Here is an 18,407-nt window from a genome sequence, read left to right as displayed (position 1 = left end):
TAGCAGGAGCAGGTGACAGCTTTTAAGAAAATGAATAAATACCTTCTCTATTAAGTAGGTTTCTCTAACCATTCAAGATCCTCTGTAGCATCTAAGGGTTAGGGAAAGCCCGCTATACAACTTTGCCTTATTGGAGTACACTTGAGAAAGTTAAACCAATGAGGCCAATATTCCCCATAGAGTTCTATGTACAAAACAGATGGGACAAGGAGCCAAGATATGAGTAGGAGAGAAATATCAGAGGATGCAAGAGTTGAGAAAAGGGATAAATGCAAAGAATAAAAGCCTCCAAACACCCCAAGATATAAGGGTGATTGACACGGGGCATTTTCTAATGTGGGGGGTGGTTGCTTGAGCCATTTTAACACTTCTAATAAGAAAAATGAGATCAATCATTTTGAGGGTTTGGGAGCACAAAGGTGGCTGCCAGGCGGGATTCCACTCACCAGGCTTTCAGAGTCTGTTCCTGAGGAAAGGGTCAGGAGACCAAGACAGACAGGAATCCCCTTCCTGTAAGGCAAAAGCCAAGAGGGAGCATGACTGAGGCAAAGGCCAAGTGCATGGGGGCTCACTAAAGGACGTGACTGCTTCAAAGTGCGGACAGTGGACAAGAATTTTGGGGTGTGTTGATGTTTAATCTAAATATTGAGCTCCTGAGTAACCTATAAATATGGAACTGTGGAGTAAAGGCAATCCAAGGAAATGTACTGCTGTGAACCCAAGTCCCTATGTCCAAGATACCGACAGTAAAATAAACATATCAACTTCATGTATGTGTGTGTTCACAGACCTTATTTTACAAAATTAAACACAAAGACAAAATGATGTTGGATATGCTAATTTTTTAATTAAAAAATGTGTACTCTGTGTCCAGAAAAGAGGAAACATGAGTCAGAAAATCATCAATAACTCCACAATTTCAAAGCACTAAATATTAACAAAATTACCCTTTCTAGATAATTATTACCAAAATTGGTGGTATAAAAGAGATGGTAAAGGTGATTAACTGAGGTGATCCATATTGGAATGAAGGCAGCAAGAAACGTTTTCCTCTCTCTCTTGAGAAACATTACAGTGCTTACCACTAAGAGGCATCGTTTGGCTTCTCTAGCTGAAGCTCCAGGAGCTGAAGCTCCTGTCCAGTCTCCAGGGACAGCTTGTACACTTCCAGGGCCAATTTCACCTCCACTGGCCTTGAGAGGCACTGCAAGAGTTTCCTGCCTGTGACTGCTTGCTCACAGCATTCAGGATACTCCTAAAAAAGAAACACATGATGAGTATGCTTGAAAGACTTCTCTCCCGATTGTTAGGGGGCACAGTTCATGTAGAAACAGGCAGGGTTGCAGATTCAGGACCAAGACACACCCCAGGACTCCTGGGGGAGCAGGAAAACCAAAAACACCTTGTTTCCCACCATCATCTTCCTGAGAGGAATACAACTCTGCTCTGAGACAGCCTCCCAGAAAGCTTCTATGGGAACAGACACTACTTCTGACCATCCAGAAATGGAACAAGAGTATATCAAATCCTCTAGAAAAGTTGCCAGTCAGTACTACCAGTTCTGCCAGTACTACTAGGTCTGAGACCCTCCACTTCAAAGGGGCTCAGTTTTCCCTGATCACAAGTGAGAGCACAAAAATTTTGCATTTCCTATCTGACCAGAAGGCTCCAAAGCAAAAATGAGAGTTCCTTTGAATGAATGAATCTTGACAAGTCAGGTATCACCTTTGCTGGCAGGACAATGCTTTGGGGTTTAATAAAACAAAACTTACCTCAAGTTGTGTGACTTACCCACTCACACTTGGGCGCCTCCGGGTACCAAGTTCTGTCCTCTGAGCAAGTGATAATTTCAGAACCAACCATACTGTAGCCAGACTCACACTGAATAGTAATTCTTTCAGGTTCAACATATCTAACCTTTTCCACAGATAACCTTCCATATTCTATCTCTGGTTTCACACACCATGCTGCAATGGAAACATAATTTTAAGCAATCCACAAGTCTAAGAAAAAACATGCCAGCCTTGGGTACTAAGAATGAACTGTATTTAAGTGTTGCTAATTGTTTTACCTTTTTTTTAATCTTGAGAAGAAAAATAATATTCATTAGCATATTTATTGAACATTGGGATAGCACTTTATCAGACTTTGGGGTAGATCTTTATGTGAACATCTTATTTAAGTCTCACTATTTTATCTAAGAGAAAGTGAGATACAGAGAGGATAAGTGACATGCTGAAGGATATATAACAATTTTAAATACCCTGACAGAATATAAAATGGGCATGTGACCCCAAATCTTCAACTATCAAATCAGCTGTCTCTTGTATCTTGATTCCTGTAAGACAATCTGTTCAGTTCAGTCACTCAGTCATGTCCGATCTTTGTGACCCCATGAATCGCAGCACGCCAGGCCTCCCTGTCCATCACCAACTCCCGGAGTTTACTCAAACTCATGTCCATCGAATCGGTGATGCCATCCAGCCATCTCCTACTCTGTCATCCCCTTCTCCTCCTGCCTCCAATCCCTCCCAGCATCAGGGTCTTTTCCAATGAGTCAAATCTTTGCATGAGGTGGCCAAAGTATTGGAGTCTCAGCTTTAGCATCATTCCTTCCAAAGAACACCCAGGACTTATCTCCTTTAGAATGGGCTGCTTGGATCTCCTTGCAGTCCAAGAGAATCCCAAGAGTCTTCTCCAACACCACAGTTCAAAAGGATGCTTGGGGCTGGTGCACGGGGATGACCCAGAGAGATGTTATGGGGAGGAAGGTGGGAGGGGGGTTCATGTTTGGGAATGCATGCACACCTGTGGTGGATTCATGTCAAGGTATGGCAAAACCAATACAGTATTATAAAGTAAAATATAGTAAAAATAAAAAAAATTTTTTTAAAAAGCTTCAATTCTTCATCACTCAGCTTTCTCCACAGTCCAACTCTCACATCCATACATGACCACAGGAAAAACCATAGCCTTGGCTAGATGGACCGTTGTTGGCAAAGTAATGTCTCTGCTTTTGAATATGCTGTCTAGCTTGGTCATAACTTTTCTTCCAAGGAGTTAGCCTCTTTTAATTTCATGGCTGCAATCACCATCTGCAGTGATTTTGGAGCCCAAAAAAATAAAGTCTGACACTGTCTCCACTGTTTCCCCATCTATTTCCCATGAAGTGATGGGACCAGATGCCATGATCTTAGTTTTCTGAATGTGGAGCTTTAAGCCAACTTTTTCACTCTCCTCTTTCACTTTCATCAAGAGGCCTTTTAGTTCCTCTTCACTTTCTGCTATAAGAGTGGTGTCATCTGCATATCTGAGGTGATTGATATTTCTCCCAGCAATCTTGATTCCAGCTTGTGCTTCTTCCAGCCCAGCGTTTCTCATGATGTACTCTGCATATAAGTTGAATAAGCAAGGTGACAATATACAGCCTTGACATTTTTATCTATTGTAAAACAATAGATAAAAAAATTTTCCCTCTTGCTTATTATTCTCCTGTGTGCAAAGGAAACGATGGTGGCAAATCATCCCTGAAGCTGTTGATGATGAAATGATAGTAAACCTATGTGCATACAATAATCAGACCTCATTTTGACCTCTTGTCCCCATAACAGCTGGAAAATTAGGAGTCCCTCATCACACAGCTACATTGTGAGCAGCTGGTGCCCTGCACTGGCACTGATGGATATACTTGTGATTTCACAATGCTTGGCATTAGCCCACTAGGGCTTACATTCTAGACCAACTTTTCATGAAAGTTTTGCTGGAGGACACAACTACACTCAGATAGAATGTACCATCTCTAGACTATTTCTGGAATTATACAAGAAACTGGGACATTGGGCTGCCTCACAAAGGCTGAATTTTGTTCCTGGGAGAAAGAAGGGGAGATTAATGTTCTTTTCTCTGTGCTTTCTGCTTTGGATACCATCAGACTATAGTGATTATTTTAAATAAATCAAATCAAATGGTTTTATGCTGCCTCTCACAGGGAAAAAACTGTGCTCTCAATCCTTTGATGATAGCCCCACCCCCGCCCCCTAAAATGAAGAGGGAGCCAGAGTTACTTTTACACTGAGGGGCTCCAGGTGAATAGCCTGAAAAAGCGCAGGAGAGTCTGTTCACTCTAATCAGAATGTACCCTTCATCACATTCATATACAGCTTGTTGTTCAAATGCAAAGAGTTTAGAGACTATTTTACGTTGTCCGTGGGCAATGACAGGAGGGGATTCACAATCTTGAGGTGAGACATAAAAGTGAAAGAAGGTCAGCATATAGAATGCATATAATAACTCATCCTAGAACCTGTGCGGTTCAAAGGAGGCTTCCGTCTGTCCTTCTGTCTTCTCTACCCATTCAGTCACTTAGCCAAACACAGAACTTGAGCTGCCTTCATAAAGGCCTGAGGCTGGGGAACCATAGAAAGGTTACAATGGACTGACAAGCGCTTAGGATTTGCTTCATTTTTTTGAAAATTCACTAAACTTGACACTATTTAGGAGCCATTTTGGCAGGAAGACGGAATTCAGTCAAAGTCACCCTGTACTGGTGTCACACTCCACTGCTTTTGTGCTAAATGCAGAGAAGTATATCTGGGAGAAACTAACGGTGCAAGATAAATCTGCAAGCTCTGACTCATTGCTCCCAACAAGACCAGTCCATCTATCCTCCCAAGAGTATACTCACTGTCCTCTAAAACAGTTCAGAAAGAGCTTATAGAAAGAATAAAAACGATGGCTTGCATGCTGGAACAAGAGACGTGACACAGTGCTGAGCACCTGTGTGAAAGGGAACACTGTCAGGACCCAGAAACACTGCATGAGAAGTTTAAATAAAACAGGTCATTGGAAATGCCTTCCCCGGTGGTTCAGACCGTAAAGAATCTGCCTGCAGTGAGGGAGACCTGGGTTTGATCCCTGGGTTGGGAAAATCCTCTGGGGAAGGGAATGGCAACCCACCCCAGCATTCTTGCCTGGAGAATCCATGGATAAAGAAGCCTGGTGGGCTTCCTGGTGGGGTCTCAGAGAGTCAGTCACAACTGAGCAACTAACACTTGACACTTTTGGAAATGTCAGTAAAATATTAAACTGATGGATGATAGTATCTACAGTACTATCCTAAGATGCCTCCTTGAGGCATGGAAAATGTGATGCCAACAATGAGGTTCAAATGCTGGAGTTGCTGTGGCAAGTGGTAGAGAGAGTGATTAAGTGATTCAGAAGAGTGAGTAAGCTGGAGGAGATGTGCCACACACATGCAGGAAACTCCACCAAGTGATTGTGTTGTCTGGGAAGACCTGGAGGATACATTTACCAAGGACAGAAGCAATATCATGAGAGGAGCACTGTATCAGAGACCAGAGCTGATGATGGGAAGACTGTTAAAGACCAAGTTTCACCCTTAGCAGTCAGAGTCTGAGAGGTGCTCATAGGCTTTAGAAGGTAAATAATTGTAATCATCATAAGGAGTGGCAAGTTGGAGATAGAACCAGACTGAGATTAGGAAGATGGTTAATAGAACATGACATTCCTAAGGGTGAAAACAGATGAGCAGCCAACTAGCTACTACTCAGTCTGTACCATGGAAAGAAATAAAGGATGGATGATCAGGAGGCTGATGGCATTTGGCCCATTAAAAAGTTATAATATGTTGCTCAGTTCCTATGCTGTGGTTAGTTACTCAGTCATGTCTGACTCTCTGAAACTCCATGGACTGTAGCCCACCAGGGCTAAGCAAGAATACTGGAGTGGGTTGCCATGCCTTCCTCCAAGGGATCTTTCCAACCCAGGGATCGAACCAAGGTCTCTACATTGCAGGCAGATTCTTTACCATCTGAGACACCAGGGAAGCCCGCTGAGTTTTTGTACCTGTGCTATTGATATTGTCGGGTCTGGAGATCACTAACTGAAGAAAAAATTTCCAAGAGTAAGGATAAAACACCTTGAGACATACGCACAGTAGAATTTCCCAGTCTTCCATGAGGACCTGTATCTATTTTCATAGGTACTGTACACAGATGAGAGGTGCATAATAATCCAAGAATTTCTGAAAATAGAGCTTGAGTTAATATAGATACCTGGAACCATCAAGGTTCCCTTAATAAACCACTTGCTGGGCATTTCCATTATCTTTGTTGTTTTTTTTTTTAATTTTTATTTTTACTTTATTTTACTTTACAATACTGTATTGGTTTTGCCATATATTGACATGAATCCGCCACGGGTGTACATGAGTTCCCAATCCTGAACCCCCCCTCCCACATCCCACCCCATATCATCTCTCTGGATCATCCCCGTGCACCAGCCCCAAGCATCCTATATCCTGCATCGAACATAGACTGGCGATTCGTTTCTTACCTGATAGTATATATGTTTCAATGACATTCTCCCAAATCATCCCATCCTGTCCCTCTCCCACAGAATCCAAAAGTCCGTTCTATACATCTGTGTCTCTTTTGCTGTCTTGCACACACGGTTATCATTACCGTCTTTCTAAATTCCATATATATGTGTTAGTATGCTGCATTGGTGTTTTTCTTTCTGGCTTACTTCACTCTGTATAATAGGCTCCAGTTTCATCCACCTCATTAGAACTGATTCAAATGTATTCTTATATGTACCACAGCTTTCTTATCCATTCATCTGCTGATGGACATCTAGGTTGTTTCCATGTCCTGGCTATTATAAACAGTGCCACGATGAACATTGGGGTACATGTGTCTCTTTCAAGTCTGGTTTCCTTGATGTGTATGCCCAGCAGTGGGATTGCTGGGTCATAAAGCAGTTCTATTTGCATTTTTTTAAGGAATCTCCACACTGTTCTCCATAGTGGCTGCACTAGTTTGCATTCCCACCAACAGTGCAAGAGGGTTCCCTTTTCTCCACACCCTCTCCAGCATTTGTTGCTTGTAGTCTTTTTGTATCGCTGTCATTCTGACTGGTGTGAAATGGTACCTCATTGTGGTCTTGATTTGCATTTCTCTGATAATGAGTGATGTTGAGCATCTGTTCATGTGTTCGTTAGCCACCCGTATGTCTTCTTTGGAGAAATGTCTATTTAGTTCTTTGGCCCATTTTTTGATTGGGTCATTTATTTTTCTGGAATCGAGCTGCATATGTTGCTTGTATATTTTTGAGATTAGTTGTTTATCAGTTGCTTCATTTGCTATTATTTTCTCTCATTCAGAAGGCTGTCTTTTCACCTTGCTTATAGTTTCCTTTGTTGTGCAGAAGCTTTTAATTTTAATTAGATCCCACTTGTTTATTTTTGCTTTTATTTCCAATATTCTAGGAGGTGGATCATAGAGGATCCTGCTGTGATTTATGTCTGAGAGTGTTTTGCCTATGTTCTCCTCTAGGAGTTTTATAGTTTCTGGTCTTATGTTTAGATCTTTAATCCATTTTTGAGTTTATTTTTGTGTACGGTGTTAGAAAGTGATCTAGTTTCATTCTTTTACAAGTGGTTGACCAGATTTCGCAGCACCACTTGTTAAAGAGATTGTCTTTAATCCATTGTATATTCTTGCCTCCTTTGTCAAAGATAAGCTGTCCATATGTGTGTGGATTTATCTCTGGGCTTTCTATTTTGTTCCATTGATCTATATTTCTGTCTTTGTGCCGGTACCATACTGTCTTGATGACTGTGGCTTTGTAGTAGAGCCTGAAGTTGGGCAAGTTGATTCCTCCAGTTCCATTCTTCTTTCTCAAGATTACTTTGGCTATTCGAGGTTTTTTATACTTCCATACAAATTGTGAAATTATTTGTTCTAGCTCTGTGAAAAATATCGCTGGTAGCTTGATAGGGATTGCATTGAATCTGTAGATTGATTTGGGCAGTATACTCATTTTCACTATATTGATTCTTCCGATCCATGAACATGGTATATTTCTCCACCTATTAGTGTCTTGTTTGATTTCTTTCACCAGTGTTTTATAGTTTTCTATATATAGGTCTTTAGTTTCTTTAGGTCGATATATTCCTAAGTATTTTATTCTTTTCATTGCAATGGTGAATGGAATTGTTTCCTTAATTTCTTTTTCTACTTTCTCATTATTATTGATTTTATATCCTTCAACTTTACTATAGTCATTGATTAGCTCTAGTAATTTTGTGGTGGAGTCTTTAGGGTTTTCTTTGTAGCGGATCATGTCATTTGTAAACAGTGAGAGTTTTACTTCTTCTTTTCCAATTTGGATTCCTTTTATTTCTTTCTCTGCTCTGATTGCTGTGGCCACAACTTCCAGAACTATGTTGAATAGTAGTGGTGAAAGTGGTCATCCTTGTCTTGTTCCTGACTTTAGGGGAAATGCTTTCAATTTTTCTCCATTAAGGATAATGTTTGCTGTGGGTTTGTCATATATAGCTTTTATAATGTTGAGGTATGTTCCTTCTATTCCTGCTTTCTGAAGAGTTTTTATCAAAAATGGATGTTGAATTTTGTCAAAGGCCTCCTCTGCATCTATTGAGTTAATCATATGGCTTTTATTTTTCAACTTGTTAATGGGGTGAATTACATTGATTGATTTGCGGATATTGAAGAATCCTTACATCCCTGGGATAAAGCCCACTTGGTCATGGTGTATGATATTTTTAATGTGTTATTGGATTCTGATTGCTAGAATTTTGTTAAGGATTTTTGCATCTATGTTCATCAGTGATATTGGCCTGTAGTTTTCTTTTTTTGTGGCATCTTTGTCGGGTTTTGGTATTAGGGTGATGGTGGCCTCATAGAATGAGTTTGGAAGTTTACCTTCCTCTTCAATTTTCTGGAAGAGTTTGAGAAGGATAGGTGTTAGCTCTTCTCTAAATTTTTGGTAGAATTCAGCTGTGAAGCCATCTGGACCTGGGCTTTTGTTTGCTGGAAGATTTCTGATTACAGTTTGAATTTCCATGCTTGTGATGGGTCTGTTAGGTTTTCTATTTCTTCCTGGTTCAGTTTTGGAAAGTTGTACTTTTCTAAGAATTTGTCCATTTCTTCCATGTTGTCCATTTTATTGGCATATAATTGCTGATAGTAGTCTCTTATGATCCTCTGTATTTCTGTGTTGTCTGTCGTGATCTCTCCATTTTCATTTCTAATTTTATTGATTTGATTTTTCTCTCTTTGTTTGTTGATGAGTTTGGCTAATGGTTTGTCAATTTTATTTATCCTTTCAGAGAACCAGCTTTTGGCTTTGTTGATTTTTGCTACGGTCTCTTTTGTTTCTTTTGCACTTATTTCTGCCCTAATTTTTAAGATTTCTTTCCTTCTACTAACTCTGGGTTCTCCATTTCTTCCTTTTCTAGTTGCTTTAGGCGTAGAGTTAGGTTATTTATTTGACTTTTTTCTTGTTTCTTGAGGTATGCCTGTATTGCTATGAATTTTCCTCTTAGCACTGCTTTTATAATGTCCCACAGGTTTTGGGTTGTTATGTTTTCATTTTCATTTGTTTCTATGCATATTTTGGTTTCTTTTTTTATTTCTTCTGTAATTTGTTGGTTATTCAGCAGCATGTTGTTCAGCCTCCATATGTTGGAGCTTTTAATAGTTTTTCTCTTGTAATTGAGATGTAATCTTAATGCATTATGGTCAGAGAAGATGCTTGGAATGATTTCGATTTTTTTGAATTTATCAAGGCTATATTTATGGCCCAGGATGTGATCTATCCTGGAGAAGGTTCCTTGAGCACTTGAGAAAAAGGTGAAATTCATTGTTTTGGGGTGAAATTTCCTATAGATATCAATTAGGTCTAACTGGTCTATTGTATCATTTAAAGTTTGCATTTCTTTGTTAATTTTCTGTTTAGTTGATCTGTCCATAGATGTGAGTGGGGTATTAAAGTCTCCCACTATTATTGTGTTATTGTTAATTTCCCCTTTCATACTCGTTAGCATTTGTCTTACATATTGTGGTGCTTCTATGTTGGGTGTGTATATATTTATAATTGTTATATCTTCTTCTTGGATTAATCCTTTAATCATTATGTAGTGGCCTTCTTTGTCTCGTTTCACAGCCTTTGTTTTAAAGTCTATTTTATCAGATATGAGTATTGCTACTCCTACTTTCTTTTGGTCTCTATTTGCAAGGAATATCTTTTTCCAGCCCTTCACTTTCAGTCTGTATGTGTCCCTTGTTTTCAGGTGGGTCTCTTGTAGACCGCATATATAGGGATCTTGTTTTTGTATCCACTCAGCCAGTCTTTGCCTTTTGGTTGGGGCATTCAACCCATTTACGTTTAAGGTAATTATTGATAAGTATGATCCCATTGCCATTTACTTTATTGTTTGGGGTTCGGGTTTATATGTCCTTTTTGTGTTTCCTGTCTAGAGAATATCCTTTAGCATTTATTGGAGAGCTGGTTTGGTGGTGCTGAATTCTCTCAGCTTTTGCTTGTCTGTAAAGCTTTTGATTTCTCCTTCATATTTGAATGAGATCCTTGCTGGGTACAGTAATCTTGGCTGTAGGTTGTTTCCTTTCATCACTTTAAGTATGTCTTGCCATTCCCTCCTGGCCTGAAGAGTTTCTATTGAAAGATCTGCAGTTATCCTTATGAAATCCCCTTGTGTGTTATTTGTTGTTTTTCCCTTGCTGCTTTTAATATTTGTTCTTTGTATTTGATCTTTGTTAATTGATTAATATGTTTAATTTGATTAATATGGGGTGTTTCACCTTGGGTTTATCCTGTTTGGAACTCTCTGGGTTTCTTGGACTTGGGTGATTATTTCCTTCCCCATTTTAGGGAAGTTTTCAACTATTATCTCCTCAAGGATTTTCTCATGGTCTTTCTTTTTGTATTCTTCTTCTGGGACTCCTATAATTCAAATGTTGGAGTGTTTCATATTGTCCTGGAGGTCTCTGAGATTGTCCTCATTTCTTTTATTTATTTATTTTTTTTTTCCTAAGAAAAATAACTTACGCCTGGCCGCCTGCAACCCTCGGCGGGCCGGGGCGGTGCGGGTCCCGCGGGGCAAGGCGGCGCGCAGGGCGGTCCCGACCCCGCGTGCGCCGCGGGGACCGCGTGCAAACTTTGCCTCCGCGGCTTCGAGCGCCCACCCACGGTGGCGCGCCGCTCGCGTCCCTTCCTGCGCCTCCCCTCCTCATTTTCTTTAATTCGTTTTCTTTTTTCCTCTCTGATTCATTTATTTCTACCATTCTATCTTCTATTTCACTAATCTTATCTTCTGCCTCCATTATTCTACTATTTGTTGCCTCCAGAGTGTTTCTGATCTCATTTATTGCATTATTCATTATATTTTGACTCTTTTTTATTTCTTCTAGGTCCTTGTTAAAACCTTTCTTGCATCTTCTCAATCCTTGTCTCCAGGCTATTTGTGATTCCATTTTGATTTCAAGATTTTGGATCCTTTTCACTATCAATATCTGGAATTCTTTCTCAGGTAGATTCCCTATCTCTTCCTCTTTTGTTTGGTTTGGTGGGCATTTTTTCTGTTCCTTTATCTGCTGGGTATTCTTCTGTCTCTTCATCTTGGTTATATTGCTGCATTCGGTGTGGCCTTTCTGTGTTCTGGCAGTTTGTAGAGTTCTCTTTATTATGGAGTTTCCTCACTGTGGGTGGGGTTGTATCAGTGGCTTGTCAAGGTTTCTTGGTTAGGGAAGCTTGTGTCAGAGTTCTGGTGGGTGGGGCTGGATTTCTTCTCTCTGGAGTGCAATGAAGTGTCCAGTAATGAGTTATGAGACGTCAATGGTTTTGGAGTAAGTTTGAGCTGCCTGTATATTGAAGCTCAGGGGTGTGTTCCTGTATTGCTGGAGAATTTGTGTGGTATGTCTTGCTCTGGAACTTATTGGCCCTTGGGTGGTGCTTGGTTTCGGTGTAGGTATGGAGGCATTTGATGAGCTCCTATTGATTAATGTTCCCTGGATTCAGGAGTTCTCTGATGTTTCTCAGGATTTGGACTTAAGCCTCCTGCTTCTGGTTTTCAGTTTTATTTTTACAGTAGCCTCAAGACTTCTCCATCTATATAGCACTGATGATAAAACATCTAGGTTAAAGATGAAAAGTTTCTCCACATTGAGGGCCACCCAGAGGGGTTCACTGAGTTACATGGAGAAGAGAAGAGGGAGGAGTAGTTAGAGGTGACTGGAATGAGATGAGGTGGGATCAAAAGAGGAGAGAGCAAGCTAGCCAGTAATCACTTCCTTATGTGCACTCCACAGTCTGGACTGCTCAGAGATGTTCACGGAGTTATACAGGGATGAGGAGAGGGAGGAAGTAGACAGAGATGGCCAGGAGGATAAAGAGGGAAATGAAAAGGTGAGAGACAGATCCAGCCAGTAACCAGTTCCCTACGTGTTCTCCACCATCTGGAACACACAGAGATTCAGTGTTGGGTAGAGAAGAGAAGGAGGAGGGAAGAGACAGAGGCCACCTGGTGGAGAAAAAGGAGAGTCCAAAGGAGGAGAGAGTGGTCAAGCCAGTAATCTTGCTCTCAGGTAAAATTGAGTACTGACGATTGTACAAAATTGACAACAACTACCAAAAAAGCAAAGATTAAAAATCTAGAGTAGAGGTTGGATTTTCAAAAATACAATATTAAAGAAAAGAAGAAGAAGAAAAAAAAAGCCACAAGAATTATTAAAACACAACAACCACCACACACACACACACACACACACACATATATATATATATGGCATTGCTTTAAAAATAGCATCTTTTTTTTTAAATAATAGTAGGTTATAAAAATTAAAATTAAAGGAGAAATGGAGGACTTAAAATTTTCTTAAGTTAAAAAAAGAAGAAGAAAAAGAAAAGAAGAAAAAAACAATCACACAACAACATCAACAAAAAAATGATCGTAAAAATAGTAAAGATATATCTGGGACTTTCTCTGGTGTTGTGGCAGTGTGGGGTCACTTCCAAGGTGGTTCCCTCTGTTTAGCTTCTTCTGTTTGCTGGTCTCTTCAGTGTCTGATTTCCTCCCTGACACAAGGGGGGCAGTGGTGGACACTTTTATTTTTTTAGGCTCACTTGCTCAGTCACACTGTGGGAAGGGAGGGATGCTGCAAACAAATAACACTGGCATGTGCTTGCAGTGTCTCAGCCCCACTGGGCCTGCCCCTGCTCATGGCACACACTGCTCAGGCTCTACGTTGCTCCGCCGGGAACCGTCTGAGGCCGGCCCTAGGCTGCATGCACCTCCCTGGTCTAAGCCACTCAGGCTCGGCACTCAGGTAGCCCTCAAAGGCGCAGATTCAGTTGGGCCTGCGTTTTGTGCCCTTCCCAGGTCCGAGTAGCTCGGGTGTTTGGCGAGCGCGGTCTCTGCGACTTATCACCTTTCCCGTCTCTGCTGCTCAGTGTTCTGGGTGTACCGCTGGCGTTCCTTCTCAGGAGGATGATGACTGTCCAGAACCCCCAGAAGTCTTAGTTAGCAAAGAAGCCTGCTTGCATTTTGGTAGGTAATGTCTCTCTTGGGCTGCAATTGCCCCCTTCCAGCCCTTACAGCTCTAGCTGCCTGTCACCGGAGGGGGATGGTCTGCAGCCAGCTATTTCTGCTCTGTCCTTTGTTCTGTGTGCAGTCCAGGCAGTGTTTTATGTTAGAGCTTTTCGCATGGTAGCTATCCCACAGTCTGGTATGCTAGCCCAAGTTAGTTCTCTCTGGTTACACTCAGAGTGTTCTGGCCTGATTCTTAAAAAGCACTGCAGCCTGTGCCTCCCTGCCCAGCCCCCACTTGCTAGTGGCGGATGCAGGCATCTGTGCTGCTTCTCCGCTGGGGGAGTTACCGCTGGGCTCGTAATCTGTGGGGTTTAATTATTTATTTATTTTTCTTCCCTGTTATGTTGCCCTCTGTGCTTCCAGGGCTCGCCACAGACTCAGCAGCGAGAGTGTTTCCTGGTGTTTGGAAACTTCTCTCTTCTTAAGACTCCCTTCCCAGGACGCAGGACTCCCTTCCTGTGATGGAGCTCCCTCCCTAACTCCTTTGTCTCTTTTTTCGTCTCTTATATTTTTTCCTACCTGTTTTTGAAGACAATGGGCTGCTTTTCTGGGTGCCTGATATCCTCTGCCAGCATTCAGAAGTTGTTTTGTGGAATTTATTCAGTGTTGAAATGTTCTTTTGATGAATTTGTGAGGGAGAAAGTGGTCTCCCCATCCTATTCTTCCGCCATCTTAGGACCACCCCCTCCATTATCTTTGAAAGTGTAAGCTGGATAGACAAAATTGATCATTGGCACAATCCCATATGGGTCCTTGGCCTATGGGCTAGACCATTCTATCCAAGAAGACAAGTAGAAGTCATTGATATGACCTAAACCCTCCCCTTGGAGGCAAAGAAGATAAGTTCTTTTAAATATCATGTACTAATAGTTGGGGGAAAGGGGAAATATGAGCCTCTCTTAAAGAATTAAAGATGCCATAGTGGTCATCATATCCCCATGTACTTCATAAGTCTGTTTACTATGAAAAATTATGATTCTGGAGAATTACAGTAGACTTCTAAAAACGCAACAGCATTGCAGCCACACGTGGTATCTTTGCTGGAGCAGATTAACATGTTTTTTGATAAGTGCGGCCACTGATTCAGCACAGGCCTTCTTTTCCATCCCTGTCAGAAAAGAGCATCACAAGCAGTTTGCATACATATGGAAAGGTCAAGACCATCCATCTGCATTTTCAGTCCTTGGCTGTGATAACACTTCTGTCCCTGTCATAACAGACTCTGAAAATAGCATGGCCATGCAGGCACTCAAAGAACAGCACTTTGATACAGAACATCAATGACATCATGCTAATTCTACTGAATAAGCAAGATTAGATGGCATGATGATGTTCCAGAGTATGAAAGGTAGGGAAGGAAGAAAAGATGTAAACTCTGAAAGGCAGGTTCAAATAGATTTCAGCAAGTTTTATACTGTAGTGAAGTTTCTCAATCGTGTCCAACTCTTTGCCACCCCATAGACTGCAGCCTGCCAGACTCCTCTATCCTTGGGATTTTCCAGGCAGGAATACTGGAGTGGGTTGTCATTTCCTTCTCCAAGGGATCTTCCTGACCCAGGGATTAAGCCCAGGCCTCCGCACTGCAGGCAGACACTTTACCATCTGAGCCACCAGTAGGTGAAACCAGAAAGAGAGGAAGGGAAAAGAATAAATATCAAGAAACAAAAGGTAATAATTGAAATGTCTAGCTTATCTATTAGATGTGGCCTCTTTTCATTGATTCAGAAAAGGAAAGGAAACCAGCAAAGTCAAAAGAATGGGAACAAACAATGGGGGGAAAAGAGAAAATTAGACTAAAAGGAGCAGTATTTTTTAACAAACTTATCCACTTAAAAAGCGTTCAGTAAATACAACCTTTTAATCTAGTGTGTTTTTTGTTTTGTTTTGTTTTGTTTCCTTTTTCCAACTGAATGATGCTGCAGTAAAGGATTTTCACTGCAAGTTCATTTGCTGTGTTCAAATGATACAAACAATTTAGGGGTAAAGAGTAGAACACAGTAAACTTACATTCTAAACTTAATTTTAAAATCAAATTATGAAAAAAGCATGGAAGGGAATGAAGAACGACACATTGTCTTTTTCTTGATGGAAAATATGTTAATAGTATGTATCCCCTGTGAAGTTCATTGTTCTAATTTCCCTTATCCAAGGAGAAATTCTGTCCTTGAGGATATTCAAAACCCTATTATGCTATGGTATTAGCAGTATCCTTGACACTGGGACAAAAGCCAAGCTTTTTCTGTGTTCAGGGCATTGATCCATAAACACACAATAATAGGGTCATTACATTATTACCAGGTATCCTGGGAGGGTGCCCACATGTTTCAACCAGTGGGTCCTAAGATCAATATACTCACAACTGAGCAGGGTATGGGAACTTCTAGGTAAAAAGGTACCAAAGTATAAGAAAATTTTCTAGTATTGGACCTTTCTGCAGTCCACGCACACTTTAGATGAATTAAGAGTAGATTTCTAAGAGACATTTTGGACTTCCCTGGTGCCTCAGATGGTAAAGCGTCTGTCTACAATGTGAGAGACCTGGGTTCAATCCCTGGGTTGGGAAGATTCCCTGGAGAAGGAAATGGCAACCCACTCCCGTACTTCTTGCCTTGAAAACCCCATGGACAGAGGAGCTTGGTGCAGGCTACTATCCATGGGATTGCAAAGAGTCAGGCATGACTGAGTGACTTCACTTTCTTTCTTTCTAAGAGAAGAAATCAAATCTAAATTTGAGAATTTCATCTGCTTCTACATTGCTCTTCTTTCCTACTGCTCCAACACTTAAACTGCAAAAACGTGAGGAGAGGAAGAATGACACTCATCTCAAGATCTGATTTTCTATCCTTTCATTCATTTAGCAGATAGAGACTGAAAGCTACTGGGTGCTGGGCTGTGCACCTCTCCCTGTCTTTAATAAGTCAGCAGTTCACTTTAGTGAGAGTAAGACAGGAGTTACAGAATTTGTGCCAGCTTTATTTAACATTTTCCTTTTTTGAACTGTGGATTCAGATCTGACCATACAATTGCACAGTTATAAGCATTTTTTCTTCTGCATGAAATTGATCAGGATCTTGTGGGGCTTCTGGGCAAGGAAGCCCTTTTCTCCCCGGTTTCTTATAAAGAACTCACCTCCAACCACCATGACCTTCCCTGAGTTCCAAAGGGCAGATTCAAACAAGTACTAATCTGGGAAATGGCAACCCACCTCAGTATTCTTGCCAGGAGAATCCCATGGACAGAGGAGCCTGGAGGTCTGTAGTCCATGGATACAAAAGAGTCAGACACAACTTAGCAACTGTATCTCTGATCCTGTTCATGATACCAATTGTCTCTCTGTATTTCACTGGGCATTCTGTTTGCTGAACCCAGGGTAGGCAAGGCTCCAGCTAAGAGGCTGGAAGAAGACTGGAGGGGCCAATAGGAACTGCAGATGCATTTATTCTCTCCTGGCAACAGCCATAGCAAAGCCTAACACAACACAACCTCTCTCCTGATGGCACAGTGGCCATAACAGTATTCTCTCCTGGCTGACACAGCAGCCATAGAAGTAGATTCACTATATTCTCTCTTCTGGTGGCTGACAGTAACACTGTCACTTTCTAGGTGGGGCTCACATATCCCTACAGCACAGAGTAGCTCCTGACCAAGCGAGTACTTCATGATGTTCATGCACAGTATTGTAAGTGAGCCTAGCTGTAACATAGTCATTATTTACAAAACAAAGCGTGAGAGAGCCTGACCACTGCCATCTTGGCTAACTTGCTCTCTCCCCATACTCCAATCCTTCAGGGTCTCTCACCTCACATTCTATGTGCAGTCCATCTTCTGTGATATTCCCTTCGCAAGTAACACTGACCCTTGGATTCACATCTTGCAACAGCATTAGCAACAACAATGAACAGTTACATCCCCAATACACAACAAAGCCCAATCACCTGGAACTCATGCTGCAGTCCTTGCCCTCATGGGGCTAGAGGAGCCACCCACTGCATGTGGAGTGCCTCCGTCTTCCATAGCCAAGTCCAATCCGCCATCTCGCCCTGTGAGATTGCATAAAAGCCTCCGCGGGGGCAACTCCATCCCTGCGGGATTTCTCATTAAGGACCTGCAAAACCCCCTACAGGCACCAGGACCACCCCTTCAAGGAGGGGATTTTTGTGGCATTCACAGCCCACCCACATGATTATACTTTTCTAAATCTGAGGACACAGCGCTTACAGTACACCTCTGCACAAATCCACCCACATGCACAAACATATCACCCAGGTGGGACCACTGCAAGTTCGGGCCCCCTTTGGGTTTTCACACTTTCAAAATGGTATCTCACATTCTATCCCTCTACTTCTCTCAGTTAGGACCTGCAAAAACCCCCACAGGTGCTGGGCCCACCCCTGCCTCCCAAAGTCACAAAAGCCGTGCTGCCGAGGGTTCCCTGTGCATTTGCTGAAACTTCTTACCCGAGTTGACCAACTCCTCCTGAGTATATGGTCGATACATGGTGAACTCAGTAGCTTTGGGGGCCCCTTGAGGATGCCCTCCCTGGGCCATAGGCTGCTCACACTTCACTTTCTGCTGTACCACAGCCCTAGCTGCCAAGTGGAGGCCCACAGTGTTATAACGTTCATCATCACCATCACTTACCATCTCGCAGTCAGAGATGCTGGGTTCTTCAAGGGTGACACCAATATGCATTGCTCTAGTTCTTCCAAGAGTCTCTGCACTTTGAGCACTGGTGCAGCATCGCCTATCACACAATCCATATTCTCCTCCAGGATAGTCAGGAAAATCCACCCCACAGTGCCAGCAGCGATCTGAGACACCTTGTTCAGCAATCAGGAACTCACCGCCTGTAACGCCTTTCCAGTGCTGTCTGGTGACCCATTCACCGCTTCCCAGTTTTCCACCGGAGCGGAAGCCTGGAGAATGTCCGACACAAAGTACCACGTTCTATACGGCGGCCACTGGCTTCCTCCTT

General features: G+C 41.9%; 1 protein-coding gene across 1 annotated transcript in view; it reads right to left on the bottom strand.

Annotated features, from left to right (window-relative positions):
- LOC102185487 (C4b-binding protein alpha chain-like) overlaps nucleotides 922-18,407 on the bottom strand; it is a 53,262-nt gene continuing 35,776 nt past the window's right edge. Inside the window, 4 exon segments of the mRNA XM_018059932.1 lie at nucleotides 922-1,255; nucleotides 1,792-1,967; nucleotides 4,065-4,235; nucleotides 17,890-18,348. Coding sequence (XP_017915421.1) covers nucleotides 1,085-1,255; nucleotides 1,792-1,967; nucleotides 4,065-4,235; nucleotides 17,890-18,348 — 977 coding nt within the window. The 3' untranslated portion in view covers nucleotides 922-1,084.

The sequence above is a fragment of the Capra hircus genome, chromosome 16 (genome assembly GCF_001704415.2).
Source record: "Capra hircus breed San Clemente chromosome 16, ASM170441v1, whole genome shotgun sequence".
Classification (NCBI taxonomy): domain Eukaryota; kingdom Metazoa; phylum Chordata; class Mammalia; order Artiodactyla; family Bovidae; genus Capra; species Capra hircus.
This window is presented reverse-complemented; position numbering and strand designations above follow the sequence as displayed.